The sequence below is a fragment of the Oncorhynchus keta genome, chromosome 19 (assembly GCF_023373465.1).
Source record: "Oncorhynchus keta strain PuntledgeMale-10-30-2019 chromosome 19, Oket_V2, whole genome shotgun sequence".
Taxonomy (NCBI): Eukaryota; Metazoa; Chordata; class Actinopteri; order Salmoniformes; family Salmonidae; genus Oncorhynchus; species Oncorhynchus keta.
In genome coordinates, this window is record NC_068439.1 from 32971037 (window position 1) to 32991375 (window position 20339).

A 20339-nucleotide genomic window follows, 5' to 3' on the forward strand; every position below is an offset into this window, starting at 1 on the left:
CATTTAGCAGACGCTCTTATCCAGAGCGACTTACAAATTGGTGCATACACCTTATGACAACCAGTGGAACAGCCACTTGCATCTAAATCTTGTTGGGGGGAGGGGGGAGAAGGATTACTTACCCTTACTTACCCTATCCTAGGTATTCCTTGAAGAGGTGGGGTTTCAGGTGTCTCCGGAAGGTGGTGATTGACTCCGCTGTCCTGGCGTCGTGAGGGAGTTTGTTCCACCATTGGGGGCCAGAGCAGCGAACAGTTTTGACTGGGCTGAGCGGGAACTGTACTTCCTCAGTGGTAGGGAGGCGAGCAGGCCAGAGGTGGATGAACGCAGTGCCCTTGTTTGGGTGTAGGGCCTGATCAGAGCCTGGAGGTACTGAGGTGCCGTTCCCCTCACAGCTCCGTAGGCGAGCACCATGGTCTTGTAGCGGATGCGAGCTTCAACTGGAAGCCAGTGGAGAGAGCGGAGGAGCGGGGTGACGTGAGAGAACTTGGGAAGGTTGAACACCAGACGGGCTGCGGCGTTCTGGATGAGTTGTAGGGGTTTAATGGCACAGGCAGGGAGCCCAGCCAACAGCGAGTTGCAGTAATCAAGACGGGAGATGACAAGTGCCTGGATTAGGACCTGCGCCGCTTCCTGTGTGAGGCAGGGTCGTACTCTGCGGATGTTGTAGAGCATGAACCTACAGGAACGGGACACCGCCTTGATGTTAGTTGAGAACGTCAGGGTGTTGTCCAGGATCACGCCAAGGTTCTTAGCGCTCTGGGAGGAGGACACAATGGAGTTGTCAACCGTGATGGCGAGATCATGGAACGGGCAGTCCTTCCCCGGGAGGAAGAGGAGCTCCGTCTTGCTGAGGTTCAGCTTGAGGTGGTGATCCGTCATCCACACTGATATGTCTGCCAGACATGCAGAGATGCGATTCGCCACCTGGTCATCAGAAGGGGGAAAGGAGAAGATTAATTGTGTGTCGTCTGCATAGCAATGATAGGAGAGACCATGTGAGGTTATGACAGAGCCAAGTGACTTGGTGTATAGCGAGAATAAGAGAGGGCCTAGAACAGAGCCCTGGGGGACACCAGTGGTGAGAGCGCGTGGTGAGGAGACAGATTCTCGCCACGCCACCTGGTAGGAGCGACCTGTCAGGTAGGACGCAATCCAAGCGTGGGCCGCGCCGGAGATGCCCAACTCGGAGAGGGTGGAGAGGAGGATCTGATGGTTCACAGTATCGAAGGCAGCCGATAGGTCTAGAAGGATGAGAGCAGAGGAGAGAGAGTTAGCTTTAGCTAGTGAGGACTACGTTAGGATGACGAAATACGATAATTATGCAATTATCTTTGATACAAAGACGGCTATGTAGCTAGCTAAGAAGAAATTGCTAAGATTAGACAAATCAAACCGTTGTACTATAATGAAATGTAATGAAAAAGTTATACTACCTGCGGAGCGAAGTGCCGATGCGACCGCTCGCTCCAACCCGGAAGTACTCTGTCCAGAATGTAGAGGCCTATGGAATTTTCATTGAAGATGTAAGGGAGGAGGATGGTACAAGTGATCTGCTTAACATACCAATACCAATTGACAGACCTTTGTGTGCCCCCTTGTCTGCATACCTGCAGACACAGACACAAAGTGAGTAGTTCTGCACCCAATACGGCTAGCCTTCAACATATGCTTATAGCCTATATATTCTTACCTCTTTCAAAATTGATATCCATTGAATTGTGTCCATTTTCTGTTTTAGAAAGATTTGCACAAAGATGTATAGATGGTATTATAAAACAACATCAATTTAGATAACACAAGGGACAAACCTTACCTTAAATTGAGGAGATCATAAAATGTTTCAGTTAAGTGCCTGCACCAGCTATCGTTCCAAATTCAAATTCAAATGTTTCATTTGGGCAGTTAGGTTCCTGCAAGACTAAGGAGGGTGGTCGATGAACCCCATCTCCTATGGGGTTCATGGAAGAACCTTTTGGTGGCAATTTTCAGTACCAAGAACCCTTAGATTCTTGAAGAACTTTGAGGATCTTAGAAGAACCCTTGTTGAACCCCTAATTATTTGAGTTTATCGGTCCTAGACTATGGCAACATCCTCTATATGAACGCAGCTGCCACTTCATTAAAGCGCTTTATTAGGGGCGACAATTTTTGTACTCATCACTGCATTCTCTACCATGAAGTTGGTTGGCCCTCTTTGATGTCACGTAGGTTGATACAAACTATGTTTTCGTGTATAAAGCCCTTTTTCAAAAGGTCTCACTCTACCTAACATCCTTATTAAACTTTAGACATACGAGATACCACACCCTGTCTCAGGGATGTCTAACTGGGAATTACTTTGGTCTCTACTGAGTTAGGTAAATCAGCTTTTAGTTTTTGTTGCACCTTATTTGTGGAACAATCTTAAAAATGTTGTTAAAAGTGATGTTCTGGTGCCTCTATGGTAATTCAGAAAGCTGATTGAGGACCTTTTTACTGATGAATGTGTTTGTTTTTTACGACCATGTTTTTGTTCCTGCTTGCATTTTGAATTTATGTTTTAAAGTGTGTATTCTCAGTCATTTATGTAATTCAGGGCTCATCTGTAAATGACACCTTGGTCTCAGTATGACTCCCAAGATCAAATAATTGTTAAATAAATTGCAGCCCAGCCAACGATTTACACAAGTGTCAGGACAAATATAGATTTTTTTTTTCTGATCCAATTCAGTGTATTGTGTGTACAGGTCAAACAAATGTGCCTTGATGCTATAGCTCAAGAATCACAGAAGCAAACAGAGTTGAGGTATGAGTCACCTCTCACTCAGTTTTATCACGGCCCAGCCTCAAACCCACGTGGCAATTGAGTTAGGTTAACCCATATAAAAGACTGGTACCTCACCTGCAGATGACAAATTCCACTCATCATTGAAAAGTCCATACTTGAGAAGTTAAATCATTTGTATAATATATTTGGTTGAATTTGTTTAAATAGCCTGATTTTAATCATCAAGATGGTACGACCTTCGACTAACCTTTTGAGGACTACACAATGCATTTTAGTACTTGCCATCTCAGGTAAGAAAACTAATTCAGTTAAGTAAATACAACATTATTGTTGCTTTGTGGAAAAAGGAAGGAGAAATGTTTCTGTAGCTTGAAGTTGGAAAAATGTCACACTTGACATTGTCTTGGTGTTGATTCAGGTATATTTGACTGATTTTAAGTGGGAAAATATGCCCTACTTTCTGTGACTTGAAAATACAATTATTTTGAAATATATCCATAATTCAATTCAATCTACTTTGGTTTGGTTCATTTGAGCTAAAAGGACAATGGTCCTTGTATTCTGTAGTCTTAGTCCCAACCCTAAATGCCTTGCATATTAATGACAGTGACTGAATCGCTCGAATGTTCTCTACACTCAGATCTCCATGAGTTGATCATCCCACAACAACTAATTAGCAAAGTCAATCTAAGTGCAAACACTTTTGAGAGGGGTATTGTTCTTCAATTGATGCCTGAAGCGAATATAGTAATCTAAGCTAAAGAGTAATGAGGATAGAGTAATCCGGTACACATTGAATTCTATGTCGGGCATAAATGAGTGTTTGGATAGGAAAGTTTCCTTTTATGACCTCTACAGGCCTGAATGTTAAATAAAATGACATTTTACTTTACGGGTTGTACGTGTCCTTTTACAGGTAGGAATGTGATACAATATACAGTATCCCCAGAAAAGTATAATTCCATCCAACTTTTGAAAGTGCAGGTAATGCGTTCAGATTTATATCACCTGAAGCATGCGCACAAGATGAAAATACATGCAAGAGACCTATGCATACTTCCCAAGAACGTGTTTACATGGTTCTCCGCATGCGCCAGGTGATAGAAATCTGAAAGCACTACCAGCTCTTTGACAAACTGATGTAATTATACTTTCCTGTGGATATGTTGTCTCACATTCCTACCTACAAAAGGACCAACCGCACGGACAACTGGTAAAGTAAGTAAAAATACAATTTTAATCTTCAATCTTAAACTGTACAGCCAACAGCTAACTCTATGTGTGTGTACAGATGTAGGATCTTAATCTCTTTTGCTGCTGAGAATTTTCCTGCACTTTACTTTCCTGACTTTATTGTCTCCACAAGTCCATTTTATTGCATTATCATGTACACGTTTAAAGTGGCTTTTAAATACAGTAGACAACAAATTGACAATACAAAAATCATAACAGTTACATACACAGCAGGAAATGCAAACTTGTCAGGTCTTCAAGATTTTAAAAGGCTTCTAAAAGTGTGTAATTGATCTAATTGATTTGCCCTCACATAAAATGTATCAACCCCAACAAGAAGTGTCCATTTAATTGTAATACATTTAATAATTCACATTTCCTATTGCTGCAGGATTATTTTCTTGCTGTAGCAAACTGGCTCAAATGAAGACTTGACATCTATCTGTTAGCACTTTAGGCTCCCTCAAATATCCTCTAACTCCCAAGATGAAAGTTTGTTCACCTTACACTTTAGCCTTAATTTATCCACTTGAGTAAGGTGTATCTTTTTGCTTCTCACAGGTGCCCTGTCTGCCAGCTTCTTTCGAGTGCCCCGTTCAGTCACCCCAGCAGGTATGAGCACCACCCCCACAGCAAAAATGGCCTTCCAGATCTGCTTGGAGATCATCAATCGTGTCTTCAATGACTCCCTGTTGAGTCCAAATTCTAAGGACTACAAGAAAATGTATGCCGAGGTCAACCAATTGGTAAGCTTGAGAACCATGCCTTGAATTAAACAATACCACTATACCACAGCAAGGACCTATGGGCTGTTCTGGCCTTGTCCACTTACTTACAGCAATTATCACAGCAGGAATGATCTCTGAAAGGGATGGTCTCATGACAATGATGGAAATGGTGGACTAATGTAGTATTTTGCAGCTTGCTGAAGTCTATGGGTGTCGTACGTGCTCAACAAGATCCGTTTATGAGGGCATTGCAACAATGACTTTCAGGTACAGTAAGCTTGGCTGAGTCACCTGGATCCTCAATCTGCTTTTAAGAGGATGTGTCACTAAAGTATAAACACTGTATTTATATCTGTCCTTGACTTAGATAGAAACGTTAAATTATGACTTGGAATGACATGTCTCGTCTAAACTACATAATCTCGTAAAAAATTATACCTTCAATGACGCAATATCCTTAATGTTAAGTTTTGGTGGGTTAGCATAGAGACATATCAAACTTTGAAACAAAACAAAAACATTGAAAATGGCTGTGCCTCACGCAGGGCCAAACTTATGATATTCTGGTTTGCAATCCACCTGATCAAGGTTGGGTGTTGGATTTGTTATTATACTGTATTATCTTTAACTTTCTTAATTTTCTGAATCTTATCTTTCACAGTCATGGATCAGTGATAGCAAACGCTACCATAGTTTTCTACACAGAGGGTATCAATCAATGGGTGGTCAAGTATCTCTTCCTGAAACATATCAAAGACAATCCTTCTGCTGTTCTCCAGATAAATTCAAATTATACCGAATGTAAGACATACAAATATACCAATTGTATTTTTACATAATGTCATATTTATTGATTCATTACTCTGATTGAATGTTTTACCTGAGTGAGTTCCTCTTTTCTCTGTTCAGTTCAAGCAACACCAGTACCAGCCGTGGTTCCAAACATAACCATCCCCACCACACCTGCTAAAATCATAACAAATACGACTCCCATGTCTACAACCACTACTACTAACCAGCCAACAACCACTACTACTAACCAGCCAACAACCACTACTACTAAACAGCCAACAACCACTACTACTAAACAGCCAACAACCACTACTACTAACCAGCCAACAACCACTACTACTAACCAGCCAACAACCACTACTACTAAACAGCCAACAACCACTACTACTAAACAGCCAACAACCACTACTACTAACCAGCCAACAACCACTACTACTAAACAGCCAACAACCACTACTACTAAACAGCCAACAACCACTACTACTAATCAGCCAACAACCTCTACTACTAATCAGCCAACAACCACTACTACTAAACAGCCAACAACCACTACTACTAAACAGCCAACAACCACTACTACTAAACAGCCAACAACCACTACTACTAAACAGCCAACAACCACTACTACTAAACAGCCAACAACCACTACTACTAAACAGCCAACAACCACTACTACAAAACAGCCAACAACCACTACTACTAAACAGCCAACAACCACTACTACTAAACAGCCAACAACCACTACTACTAAACAGTCAACAACCACTACTACTAAACAGCCAACAACCACTACTACTAAACAGCCAACAACCACTCCATTGGCTACAACTACGAAAGATCCCTCATTTGACAAAACCAAAGAAGGTCCAATTGGCGTTGCAACCGTCTCTACCACTATAGGCAGTGGGATGAGAAACGATAGTGCACGCAGTACACCCAGTGCTACATCTACTTTATCTTCAGTGATAACCGATTTCTCAGGAGGAAACAACAGGACAAATACAAGTCATGCCACAAGCCATGGTGCCAGTACTTCACCTGGGAGGGTGGACTCAGCAAAAACCAGTAAGAGATCAACCACCTCCCCACCTGGCGGTTCTACGAAACGTCCCCTGAAGCCTTCCACCAGGCCTCAGTCAAGCACCACAACTAAATCTAGCACAACTGCCAACGTTGCTTCCGGGGGTAATGGTGGTGGTTTCAGAGACTGGGTACCGGGATGGGCCATTGCTCTGTTGGTGTTAGCCGCTGTCATCCTGCTACTCCTCATAATCATCTTCATCATGATGGTGAGTAACCTGCATGGTATTTTGTGTCCATTTGGGAAAAAATATTTTGTGATACTTTAACGCAAACAGTTTTCCGCAATGTCTGATAGCTTTCTTATATGTTGCTCTTTCAACAGGTGGTGCGTTGGTGCTGTAAAAGGTCAAAAGATGAAAAAAAGACCACCCCCAACATCGGCTCTTTCCCCGGACATGTCTCCCATGGCCCCCAGCACCAGCCGGAGCAACCCAATGGAAAGACCTTTGAGACCATTGTAAGAATACCTCTAAACATGAAATCTGATCATCTGATCATGCACTTATAGTGGTCTACCTCAACATAGACTTTATCTGCCATTGGGGCTGGAAATGTTGAATATTACAGCAGCTAATATTACTAATACCACATTTAGTACAATACAGTGCCTTGCACTGCAATACAATGCCTTTCATCCCCCTTGGCGTTTTTCATATTTTGTTGAATTGCAACCTGTAATTTAAATAGATTTTTATTTGGATTTCATGTAATGGACATACACAAAATAGTCCAAATTGTTGAAGTGAAATTTAAAAAATGACTTATTTCAAACAATTCTAAAAAATGTAAAATGGAAAAGTGATGTGTGCATATGTATTCACCCCTTTTGCTATGAAGCCCCTAAATAAGATCTGGTGCAACCAATTGCCTCCAGAAGTCACATAATTAGTTAAATAAAGTCCACCTGTATGCAATCTAAGTGTCACCTGATCTGTCACATGATCTCAGTATATATACACCTGTTCTGAAAGGCACCAGAGTGTGCAACACTCAGAAACTTTGAACATCCCACGGAGCACCATTAAATCCATTAGTAAAAAATTGAACGAATATGGCACAAAAACAAACCTGCCAAGAGATGGCTGCCCACCAAAATTCACAGACCAGGCAAGGAAGGCATTAATCAGAGAGGCAACAAAGAGACCAAAGATAACCCGGAAGGAGCTGCAAAGCTCCACAGCGGAGATTGGAGTATCTGTTCATAGGACGACTTTAAGCCGTACACTTCACAGAGCTGGGCTTAACAGAAGAGTGTCCAGAAAAAAATACATTGCTTTAGAGAAAAATAAGCAAACACGTTTGGTGTTTGCTAAAAGGCATGCGGGAGACTCCCCAAACATATGGAAGAAGGTACTCTGGTCAGATGAGATTAAAATGTAGCTTTTTAGGCCGGGTGGCGCAGTGGTCTAGGACAGAGACTCTGGGTTCGAGCCCAGGCTCTGTCGCAGCCGGCCTCGACCGGGAGGTCCATGGGGCGACGCACAATTGGCCTAGCGTCGTCCGGGTTAGGGAAGGTTTGGCCGGTAGGGATATCCTTGTCTCGTCACGCACTAGCGACTCCTGTGGCGGGCCGGGCCCAGTGCACACTAACCAGTGCGCCAGGTGCACTGTGTTTCCATCCGACACATTGGTGCGGCTGGCTTCCGGGTTGGATGCGCACTGTGTTAAGAAGCAGTGCGGCTTGGTTGGGTTGTGTTTCGGAGGACGCATGGCTTTCGACCTTCATCTTTCCCGAGCCCATACGGGAGTTGTAGCGATGAGACAAAATAGTAACTACTAACAATTGGATACCACGAAATTGGGGAGAAAAGGGGGTAAAATTCAACAACAAATAAAATGTAGCTTTTTGGCCATCAAGGAAAACGCTAAGTCTGGTGCAAAAACAACACCTCTCATCACCCCAAGAACACCATCCCCACAGTGAAGCATGGTGGTGGCAGCATCATGCTGTGGGGAGGTTTTTCTTCTGCAGGGACTGGGAAACTGGTCAGAATTGAAGGAATGATGGATGGCACTCAATACAGGGAAATTCTTGAGGGAAACCTGTTTTAGTCTTCATGAGATTTGAGACTGGGACGGAGGTTCACCTTCACCTTCCAGCAGGACAATGAGTCTAAGCATACGGCTAAAGCAACACTTGAGTGGTTTAAGGGGAAACATTTAAATGTCTTGGAATGGCATAGTCAAACCCCAGACCTCAATCCAATTAAGAATCTGTGGTATAACTTAAAGACTATTGTACACCAATGGAACCCATCCAACTTGAATGAGCTGGAGCAGTTTTGCCTTGAAGAATGGGCAAACATCCCAGTGGCTAGATGTGCCAACCTTATAGAGACATACCCCAAGAGACTTGCAGCTGTAATTGCTGCAAAAGGTGACTCTACAAAGTATTGACTCTGGGGTGGTGAATAGTTATGCATGCACAAGTTTTCTGTTTTTTTGTCTTATTTCTTGTTTGTTTCACAAGAAAAAAGATTTTGCATCTTCAAAGTGTTGTGCATGTTGTGTGAATCAAATGATATGAACCACCCCGAAAAATACCAAGGGGGGTGAATACTTTCGCAAGCCACTGTACAATACAAATTAATCAAATTGGCCTGGCCCCCTCTGTACATTTGATGATACTTAATATGATCAACAACAAAAGAATAGGAACAATAATAATTTTGATCATCTCCAATCCAGCTTCCTCTTTAATCTTAGTGGCCTTCCCTTTGGCCTTCGGTCTTCCTTTGGGGCTATCTCTGAGTAAAGTTTGTTATGAAAGCACTCTAGTGTCCGGATGTAAGAACTCAAGTGCATCTTGATGTCAAAAGCTGTGGTTATCTGTAATAGCAACAAATAGAAAGAACCATATAGTGGGGAAAACAATGTGGCATACCTCTACAAAACCACATCACGGCAAAAGCTGCAAATTGAAAAGCAAGAGTGAAAGACTTTAAACCAAATATTTGAATTACTGTGAGTGTTAAGTGTATTGGACTAACAATGCTGAATGGATTTCATGAACTTCACCTACATCATTTTTGCATACGTTTAGTGAGGATGGGATAATCTGACAATAGACATTAGAGGAAGGGTTGTTTTGAAAGGAAGTTCTGAAATGAATGCATCTGTCTGATACTGAGTTATATCTCTCAGCAGGATGAGCCCCGAAAGAAGAATAAAACAGGCATGTACATAGTGAACCCCTGAGCAGGAAGATGTGGAGGTGACATACCAACAGGTACCTAAATCCAACACAGCTCCTGATTGGTGATGTTAACAGACCCACAATCTAAGACCTTTCCAGATTGGTTGTGAATTTTATGTCACTAAAATATGGCTTAAAACATCATTGACCTGTGACATGCAAATACCATATTGCTCAGGATAGTTGTGACAGCAACATTTTGCGTATTCAAGTTCAGGTACATATGGATACTTGATTGAATGATGTCTGCAGGTTCCACCTATTGACAGTATCCATATCCCATTGTCCAAATCTATTGCTTTTCCCAGTTGTCATCATAGCATCAAGAATAATGTTCCAAGACACTTGCAAAACACAAAGAGCAGTGTCGAAAGGACTGAGAAAGAAGGAAGGGCCAGAAAATTTCGGGCTCAAGTGCTTACCACAGGGACAAATGGGTAGAGCGAGCCTTTTCAGCTTAAACAAATGTAACCAAGCCACACAGTACACAGCCATATAATCCAAACAATAGGGGAGAAGCATAATTCAAACAAATGCATTCAGCTCTGCTCTTTGCTGTTGTTATTAATACATATCAAATCAACCTCATAATACTGTTCTTCAATGGCTTTTACATTGCAGCAGATTACACACAAGCAGAGCACACACATACATTCAACTATTTAAAATACACTACACAGCGGAGAGAGTTACAGGACATAGTCAGGTAATCACATTACAGGGATTTATGCAAATAATTTGCAGCACAAAAATGAAATGCGTATGTTTTCATTGTGTTGAGTGTCACGTGCACATTGATGGAATGATAGAACACATTCAATCTAATTTGCAATCTGTAGTTTAGTTTTGTTGACATCCAATTGGCCTGCTATGGCCAAAGAGGAGTCCAAATAAAACAGTTGGTCTTTCTTATTTGATATCAGATTATGTTGGACCAGTACCCAGTTTGTCCATTCACAGCAACGCCCTACAATCTTTCATACCACTATATGTCACTCTTACAAAGGCTTATAAGGGATACTTCCTGTGAATGGCACCCAGCACCATTGTTTTGTTGGTGATTGATACCCCTGTACTTACTTTGGTAGTAAAGGTGGCAGATTGACTCACACCTGCATTCTAGTGGCCCTGCCCAGTGCATACCAATCATATTCATAATATCCTTAAATGTAATGGATATATCTTGTGTGGGAAGAAGCCTATACAATGCTGCCTCTCCCCACATCCCATTGTGAGTCATTCATTGGCCAATCTGTTCCCATATGAGGCTCAATCAAAATGAGTCATTATTTTTGACGAATGGCAAAAAAACATTGACTGATTGTCCACCTTGTGTGTGTGGTTTGAATAACCTGTCAGTTTCAGTGTAAATGACCAGTAAATTGGGTGCAATGAGAATATGTAATATTGACATGAACAAGCAATTAAATTATTGTGAAAATCAACATTAGGGCCTTGGTTCCATACTATGGGTGAGAATGTTTATTAATAGGTCTGGTCAAGCCAAACCCGCTTGAACAATATTATTATTTTCTTGCTTGATCAAGAAAATAATAATCTATCTTATATGACAGATATTAATGATAATCATAATTTTTTTTTCAGGCAAACTCTGGTCAACAGAACAAGAGCAGATAAGGATGACCTACAAGCAAAATCAAATCACAGCCCCTGTAGATATGTATAGTTCATCAGGAATTTAGTATGTTATATTTTAAGAATGAAAATGATCGGAATGAATGGTTTCATACTTTTTTATTTATTACACTTTTGTTTGTGCATAAATATTGGGCAACCTTGCTAGTATTTGTATTACTCTATATGACGTCATCATCTTTGACCCTGTTATCAAGACAACCAGCATTTTTATTATATTCTGACTTGTCCATTGGTACAAAACAATATTGGTACAAATATCTCAGATGTTTTGCTTTGCATCTTATGTAACTGTTCAGTTGTATAATGTTAAAGATTATTGTTAAAAAATATATGTAAAAATTCCTTAATTGGTCAGATATTTGAATAGGGAGTTTACACTAATAATGTGATAACTTGCAAAATGGAAATGAATCCTAACTTGACTTGAGATCCCATTGATGTCAATGGAAGATTTGCAAAAAGTCAAGTTACATGCACAGATCTTAAGTTAGTTTTGGGAGTTGAGCACTACACATCATTAGTGTCCTTGATTTCTGTGTATTGAGTTTGTATCACATCATGCTATATACAGTTTAATGGAAGACTTCATTGAAGTGTCCTCATTAAAGTGACAGTTCACTCCAACATCAAAGTTGCTATTTTTCTACCTTAAAAGTAGTTTAATGTTTAAACTGATGTTTAATTTAATTTAAATGTAAATGTAAATGTTTAATGTAGAAATAACTACATGCTTCAAGTAATCTAATCTGAAGTCATTCAAAATGCATGCAATCCCAAATATCCTTTGATTTACATGAAATTTGGTTTAGGCTTTATTGATTTACAGAAATAGGATGTGGGCTGGTACAAAGTAGATTCATTAATGAAAATGCATTCAACCGCTTCCCTCTGTCCATGTAATCTACACACCCCACCCTTAAAGGAAGGATACGCCTTTTAAATGGCAATTTCATATTTATTTGAACCCAATGCAAATACCATTAACATTATGTAAGCAGACAGGTTGTTTAGCATGTGTGATATATGAGTAATGTGGGAATGACACGATGCTCCAAGAAAATTATATATCTCTCCATCCATCTCACTGTAAGATGCAAGTGTCGTGGAGGTGGTTTGATGAAGTACTTTGAAACATGAACTATCTTTGCATGATGAACCTGGCTGAGCTCTGAAAACCTGTGCTTAGTATTTATTTTTAATCATTATTAAATATTAAATTAAGATAAAATGCTTTATTAAACATTGTGGCATGTTTTGTTTTGTCTTGCAATGTATTTATTTTTACTCAAATAAAATATATGAAAACCAAATATGTACTTAATGCTTTAGCTCAGCAGGCTAACCGTCTGTTGGAGTACAGACATTCAAAACGAGGTTCAAACCCAGTTGGTATTATAGGTGTATATACTGTATATATCCGGAATAAGAAGGATATATATACTGTACATAAATATAATCAACCTGTTAAAATCCTCCTTTTCAACCATGAACACCAAATCCACATTGTGCTGGTGCATTATGAGTTGTAAAGTACAGAGTCAATACACGATTGGGAAAGTAAACAGTCTACAGAATAAAAAAGTCTTTCAGGTCATAATCCCTCTAAGCTTTACACAAATAATCAGGTGTGTTAAGCTGAGCTCTTCCTGTTGTACATGCTCCCAGTGTGATTGAAATCAGATGGTTTTGAGGAAACCTTATAAAAACCCTCAACCAGAACCGTATAATCCATCTAATATATTTCTATTCCATTTTTTGTTCCATACACGTTACAAACAGCAAAGTTACCAACTACGAACACACATACAAAACTTGATATGCCTATTTTGGACCAATCATTCAGGATTCTTCAATATTTAACTTTTATGTGCATTCCTTATTCGTGACTGTGTTGTTAGGAACACGTGGAACTAGAAATGGAATGAAACCCTTCTATGGATCACACAGGCCACCCACAATCACGGGTTTCTGTTGTTTTGGAGCTCACAGCCTTCAACAATTGTTTACTCCTCCCCATACCCTAAACATCATTATAACTTTCGAGGCTTGTGTAACATCGCTTGTATAACATCAATTGTCAAATGTGATTATATCAGTTTAAATAATATAAAATACCTGGATGTGTAATTTTTATATGATAGTTACACAGATAACAAAGAGAGCCAACTAACAACCCAACTTAATCTTACTACATTTGATTTATTTTTCATTGACTGACATTGGGTACTGTTGTATTCCTGTACATTGTTCATTTAACATTGTTTCTGTTATATACACTGAACAAAAATATAAACGCAACATGCCACAATTTCAAAGATTTCACTGAGTTACAATTCATAAAAGGAAATCAGCCAATTGATATCAATTCATTAGGCCCTAATCTATGGATTTCACATGAATGGGAATACAGATATGCATCTATCTGTTGATTACAGATACCTTAAAATAAGGGTAGGGGCATGGATGAGAAAACCAGTCAGTATCTGGTGTGTGACACATGCGACACATCTCCTTCACATAGAGTTGATCAGGCTGTTGATTGTGGCCTGTGGAATGTTGTCCCACTCCTCTTCAATGGCTGTGAGAAGTTGCTGGATATTGTCGGAAACTGGAACATGCTGTTGTACACGTCGATCCAGAGCATTTCAAACGTGCTCAATGGGTGACATGTCTGGTGAGTATGCAGGCCATGGAAGAACTGAGATATTTTCAACTTCCAGAAATGGTGTATAGATCCTTGTGACATTAAATAAACAAGATGTGAGGAAACAGGCAATGTGCGTTTCAGCATTATCATGCTGAAACATGAGGATGAATGGCACGACAATGGCCCTCAGGATCTCGTCACGGTATCTTTGTGCATTCATATCGCCATCAATAAAATGCAATTGTGTTCATTGTCCGTAGTTTATGCCTGCCCATACCATAACCCCACTTCCACCATGGGGCACTCTGTTCACACTGTTGACATCAGCAAAGTGCTGGCCCACACCATACAGTGCCTTGCGAAAGTATTTGGCCCGCTTGAACTTTGCGACCTTTTGCCACATTTCAGGCTTCAAACATAAAGATATAAAACTGTATTTTTTTGTGAAGAATCAACATCAAGTGGGACACAATCATGAAGTGGAACGACATTTATTGGATATTTCAAACTTTTTTAACAAATCAAAAACTGAAAATTTGGGCGTGTAAAATTATTCAGCTCCTTTACTTTCAGTGCAGCAAACTCTCTCCAGAAGTTCAGTGAGGATCTCTGAATGATCCAATGTTGACCTAAATGACTAATGATGATAAATACAATCCACCTGTGTGTAATCAAGTCTCCGTATAAATGCACCTGCACTGTGATAGTCTCAGAGGTCCGTTAAAAGCGCAGAGAGCATCATGAAGAACAAGGAACACACCAGGCAGGTCCGAGATACTGTTGTGAAGAAGTTTAAAGCCGGATTTGGATACAAAAAGATTTCCCAAGCTTTAAACATCCCAAGGAGCACTGTGCAAGCGATAATATTGAAATGGAAGGAGTATCAGACCACTGCAAATCTACCAAGACCTGGCCGTCCCTCTAAACTTTCAGCTCATACTTGGAGAAGACTGATCAGAGATGCAGCCAAGAGGCCCATGATCACTCTGGATGAACTGCAGAGATCTACAGCTGAGGTGGGAGACTGTCCATAGGACAACAATCAGTCGTATATTGCACAAATCTGGCCTTTATGGAAGAGTGGCAAGAAGAAAGCCATTTCTTAAAGATATCCATAAAAAGTGTTGTTTAAAGTTTGCCACAAGCCACCTGGGAGACACACCAAACATGTGGAAGAAGGTGCTCTGGTCAGATGAAACCAAAATTGAACTTTTTGGCAACAATGCAAAACGTTATGTTTGGCGTAAAAGCAACACAGGCCATCACCCTGAACACACCATCCCCACTGTCAAACATGGTGGTGGCAGCATCATGGTTTGGGCCTGCTTTTCTTCAGCAGGGACAGGGAAGGTGGTTACAATTGATGGGAAGATGGATGGAGCCAAATACAGGACCATTCTGGAAGAATGGAGTCTGCAAAAGACCTGAGACCGGGATGGAGATTTGTCTTCCAACAAGACAATGATCCAAAACATAAAGCAAAATCTACAATGGAATGGTTAAAAAATAAACATATCTAGGTGTTAGAATGGCCAAGTCAAAGTCCAGACCTGAATCCAATCGAGAATCTGTGGAAAGAACTGAAAACTGCTGTTCACAAATGCTCTCCATCCAACCTCACTGAGCTCGAGCTGTTTTGCAAGGAGGAATGGGAAAAAATGTCAGTCTCTCGATGTGCAAAACTGATAAAGACATACCCCAAGCGACTTACAGCTGTAATCGCAGTAAAAGGTGGCGCTACAAAGTATTAACTTAAGGGGGCTGAATAATTTTGCACGCCCAATTTTTCAGTTTTTGATTTGTTAAAAAAGTTTGAAATATCCAATAAATGTCGTTCCACTTCATGATTGTGTCCCACTTGTTGTTGATTCTTCACAAAAAAAATACAGTTTTATATCTTTATGTTTCACACTATCACGTTTTAGGGAAGACCCAGATGCAGACAGTGTCGAAGTAACAAAAGTTTATTACTAGAACAGGGGGCAGGCAAAACCACAGGTCGAGGGCAGGCAGAGGTCGGTAATCTAGATCAGAGTCCAAACGGTACAGAACGGCAGGCAGTCTCAGGGTCAGTGCAGGCAGAGTTCAATAATCCAGTGTGATATGACAAGGTACAGAACGGCAGGCAGGCTCAGGGTCAGGGCAGGCAGAATGGTCAAAACCGAGAAAACTAGAAAAGAGGAACTAGAGGAACAGTGGTTAAGGGCGCTGTACTGCAGCGCCAGCTGTGTCATCAGAGACTCTGGGTTCGCACCCAGGCTCTGTCGTAACCGGCCGCGACCAGGAGGTCCATGGGGCGACGCACAATTGGCCTTGTCCGGGTTAGGGAGGGCTTGGTCGGTAGGGATGTCCTTGTCTCATCGCGCACCAGCAACTCCTGTGGCGGGCCAGGCGCAGTGCGCGCTAACCAAGGTTGCCAGGTGCACGGTGTTTCCTCCGACACATTGGTGCAGCTGGTTCCGGGTTGGATGCGCGCTGTGTTAAGAAGCAGTGCGGCTAGGTTGGGTTGTATATCGGAGGACGCATGACTTTCAACCTTTGTCTCTCCCAAGCCCGTACAGGAGTTGTGGCGATGAGACAGGATAGTAGCTACTACAACAATTGGACACCACGAAATTGGGGAGAAAAATGGGTAAAAAAAAAGAAAAAAAAGAGGAACTAGAAACAGACAGGAGCAAGGGGGGAAACGCTGGTACAGTTGACAAACAAAACTTACTGACAACAGACAAACAGAGAATAAATACACTGTGGATAATGGGGAAGATAGGCGATACCTGGAGGGGGGTGGAGACAAGCACAAAGACAGGTGAAACAGATCAGGATATGACAGTACCCCCAGGCGCAACCTGCGTCCTACCTGAGCGCATACCTAGTTGAATGGGTGCCTGCATTGGAAATCAGCGATGAGGCCTGGGTCCAGGATGTCCCTAGCGGGGACCCAGCACCTCACCTCCGGGCCATAACCTTCCCAGTCAACCAGGTACTGGAATCCCCTGCCCCGAGGTCGAACCTTCAGGAGACAGGAGACAAAGGGCTGTGAGACATGGGTTTGATTCTAGACATATGAAAAGTGTGATGTATACGGAGGGTACGGGGCAATAGAAGATGAACAGCAGAGGGGCTAATGACCATGGAGATGGGGAAAGGGCCAATAAACTGATGGGGGAAAGTTTGCGGGACTCCACTCAGAGGGGTAGATCCCGGGTGGAGAGTCATACCTTCTGCCCGAGACGATACTTGGGAGTCGGGGTCCGGTGGCAGTCGGCTTGTCGTCGAGACCTGGAGGTGGTTTTGAGAAGGGCTCTGTTCCAGGTATGACGACAGCGTCGGATAAACATTTGGGCCGAAGGTATGCTGACCTCTTCCTCTTGCTCAGGGAAGAGCGGGGGCTGATAAACCAGGGAACCCATCAGGTACCCATCAGGACGGTAGCGTCCCACCTCAACAATAGCCAGTGAAATTGCAGGGAGCCAAATTCAAACAGAAATCCCCAAATTAAAATTCCTCAAACATACATGTATTATACACCATTTTAAAGATAAACTTCTTGTAAATCCAACCACAATGTCAGATTTCAAAAAGGCTTTACTGCAGAAGCACACCATGCGATTTTGTTAGGTCACAGCGCCTAGTCACAGAAAACCATACAGCCATTTTCCAGCCAAGGAGAGGGCTCACAAAAGTCAGAAATAGCGATTAAATTAACCTGCTGAGTATGGGGGGCAGAATTTTGACGTTTGGATGAAAAACGTACCCAAATGAAACTGCCTATTTCTCAGGCCCAGAATCTAGAATCTGCATATAATTGTCGTATTAGGATAGAAAACACTCTAAAGTTTCCAAAACTGTCAAAATATTGTCTGTGAGTATAACAGAACTGATATTGCAGGCGAAAACCTGAGGAAAATCCAACCAGGAAGTGCTGATTTTCCTGAAAGCTCTCTGTTCCATTGCATGCCTTCCCTCCATTTAAAGGGATATCAACCAGATTCCTTTTCCTGTGGCTTCCCCATGGTGAGAACAGTCTTTAGACATAGTTTCAGGCTTTTATTCTGAAAAGTGAGCAAGAAAGATCACATCACGTCAGTGGATGGCTGGGTGCCAGCAGCGTTTTGCATGCGCCAACAGAGTGGAGCAGACATTTTGTCTCTCTCCTATTGAAGAAGCTACGGTCCGGTTTAAATATTATTGATTATATATTGTAAAAACAATCTGAGGTTTGATTATAAAAACCGTTTGACATGTTTCTAGGAATGTACGGATACTATTTGGAATTTTCGTCTGCCCCATCGTGACCGCTCAAGCCTGTGGATTTCTGAACATAATGCGCCGACCAAATGGAGGCATTTTGGATATAAAAATTATATTTTTGGAAAAAAGGAACATTTATTGTGTAACTGGGAGTCTCATGAGTGCAAACATCCGAAGATCATCAAAGGTAAGCGATTAATTTGATTGCTTTTCTGACTTTCGTGACCAATCTACTTTGCTGCTAGCCGTTTGTAATGTTTTGTCTGCTGAGAGAGATGTCCTTACATAAACGCTTGGTATGCGTTTTTTGAAATCTGACACGCCAGGTGGATTAACAACAAGCTAAACTGTGTTTTGCTATATTGCACTTGTGATTTCATGAAAATTAAATATTTTTAGTAATTTAATTTGAATTTGGCGCTCTGCAATTCAGCGGATGTTGACGAAAATGATCCCGCTAACAGGATGGGTGCATCAAGAAGTTAATCTGCAACATGTTTCATAATCTTCTGCAAGCCTAACAGTTTCTCCACTCCACGGGTGGGGAGAGAATGTCCTGTAAGGAACACAGTAGTACAACTTGTCTGTCGACCGCTCCTCTTATCATTTGTTTCACACTTGCACCCTGCTTACATACTAAAAAGTAGCAAAGGTCCTTGATCTAATTCTGATTAAAACTACACACATCATCAGATTATAGTTTTATGATTCTAAGAAATTTCATACAATTATATGGTTTCAGGGTGGAATTCTTTAGTCATTATTTTTAACATATAAATTCCATTATCAGGGTCCACTCCAGGACCGAGGAGCGGACCTCGTAAGGAGCAAACATCCGGTTAACGTCCAATCTACCACCACTCTCACCCTCCCGGGAACCATCTGTACACTCCCTGCAGTAATGATGTAACCCAGGAAGGGGATGGTGGAGCGAAAGCACTTCTCTGCTTTCACAGAAAGCTGGTTCTCCGGGAGGCGTTGGTGAAACTGTCGGACGTGGAGCACGTGTTCCTGGGTGGAGCAGGAGAAGACGAGGATGTCGTCAAGGTAGACGAAGACGAACCGGTTTAACATGTCATCGCAAGGAACATAATTAACAAGAGCCTGGAACACAGCTGGGGAGTTGGTAAGGCAAAATGGCATGACCAGATGCTCGTTGTGATTGCTGTCCATGTTGAAGACAGTCTTCCAATCGTCCCCTTCCCGTATCCTCACCAGGTGGTAGGCATTCTGTAGGTTCAGCTTGGAGAACACAGTGGCCCTCTGGAACGACTCGAAGGCTGATGAGATGAGTGGTAGCAGGTAGCGATTCTTCACCATGATGTTTTGTCCTTCTCCACAAAGAAGAACCCTGTGCCAGCGGGGGAGGCAGGAGGACAGATGAACCCAGCAGTTATGGAGTCCTCAATGAAAAGGGGTGCGCGTAAGGGAAGAAGAGAAGTTCTCCGTATGGTCCACCAGAGTACTCGCTCCTACCGGTGAGCCTGGTCTTTTAGTGGACAGGTGGAGACGAAATGATCAGTAGTTCTGCAATACAGGCAACTCTTACTGTGAAGGCTGCATAGCCGTTCAGCTGGAGACAGCCTACTTTAGCTCTGCCTAGTTGCATTGGCTCGGGAAGGGGTGAATTGGTAGACTTCGGAGATGCTCAGGAGAACCCGGGTAGCCTCGGGTTCTCTCAGCAACGGGGATGGTGTGTCTCAGAGGCGAGTTTGAATGCTTGGGCAGGCGAGTGAAATCGAATCCCCTCTCCTTCTTTCGTTCCCGAAGGCGATGAGCGAGTCGACATCTGTCGGTGGTTCCCGGGCTGCAAGCTCGTCCTTTACTTTCTCCGAAACTCCATGCAGGAACATGTCGAACAGCGCTTCTGGGTTCCAGGGGTTGGTATTCCAGTTCAGAATCCAAACTGTACAGAACGGCAGGCAGAGGTCAATAACCCAGTGTGATGTGACAAGGTACAGAACGGCAGGCTCAGGCTCA

At 42.1% G+C, this 20339-nt stretch overlaps 1 protein-coding gene across 2 annotated transcripts; it reads left to right on the top strand.

The window, feature by feature from the left end:
• The first annotated feature begins 2879 nt into the window (after window positions 1-2879).
• LOC127909352 (mucin-2-like) lies at window positions 2880-12700 on the top strand. 2 transcript variants are annotated; one of them, XM_052470289.1, is made up of 8 exons: window positions 2880-3060; window positions 4565-4749; window positions 4925-4998; window positions 5393-5532; window positions 5641-6812; window positions 6929-7063; window positions 9751-9835; window positions 11408-12700. In XM_052470289.1, exons 1-7 carry the CDS (start codon window positions 2997-2999, stop codon window positions 9802-9804), a joined length of 1824 nt encoding a protein of 607 aa, XP_052326249.1. In that variant the 5' UTR covers window positions 2880-2996; the 3' UTR covers window positions 9805-9835; window positions 11408-12700. The 2 variants fall into 2 exon arrangements, with proteins under 2 accessions (XP_052326249.1, XP_052326250.1); XM_052470290.1 differs by having other exon boundaries at window positions 9754-9835.
• The last annotated feature ends 7639 nt before the right edge of the window (window positions 12701-20339 follow it).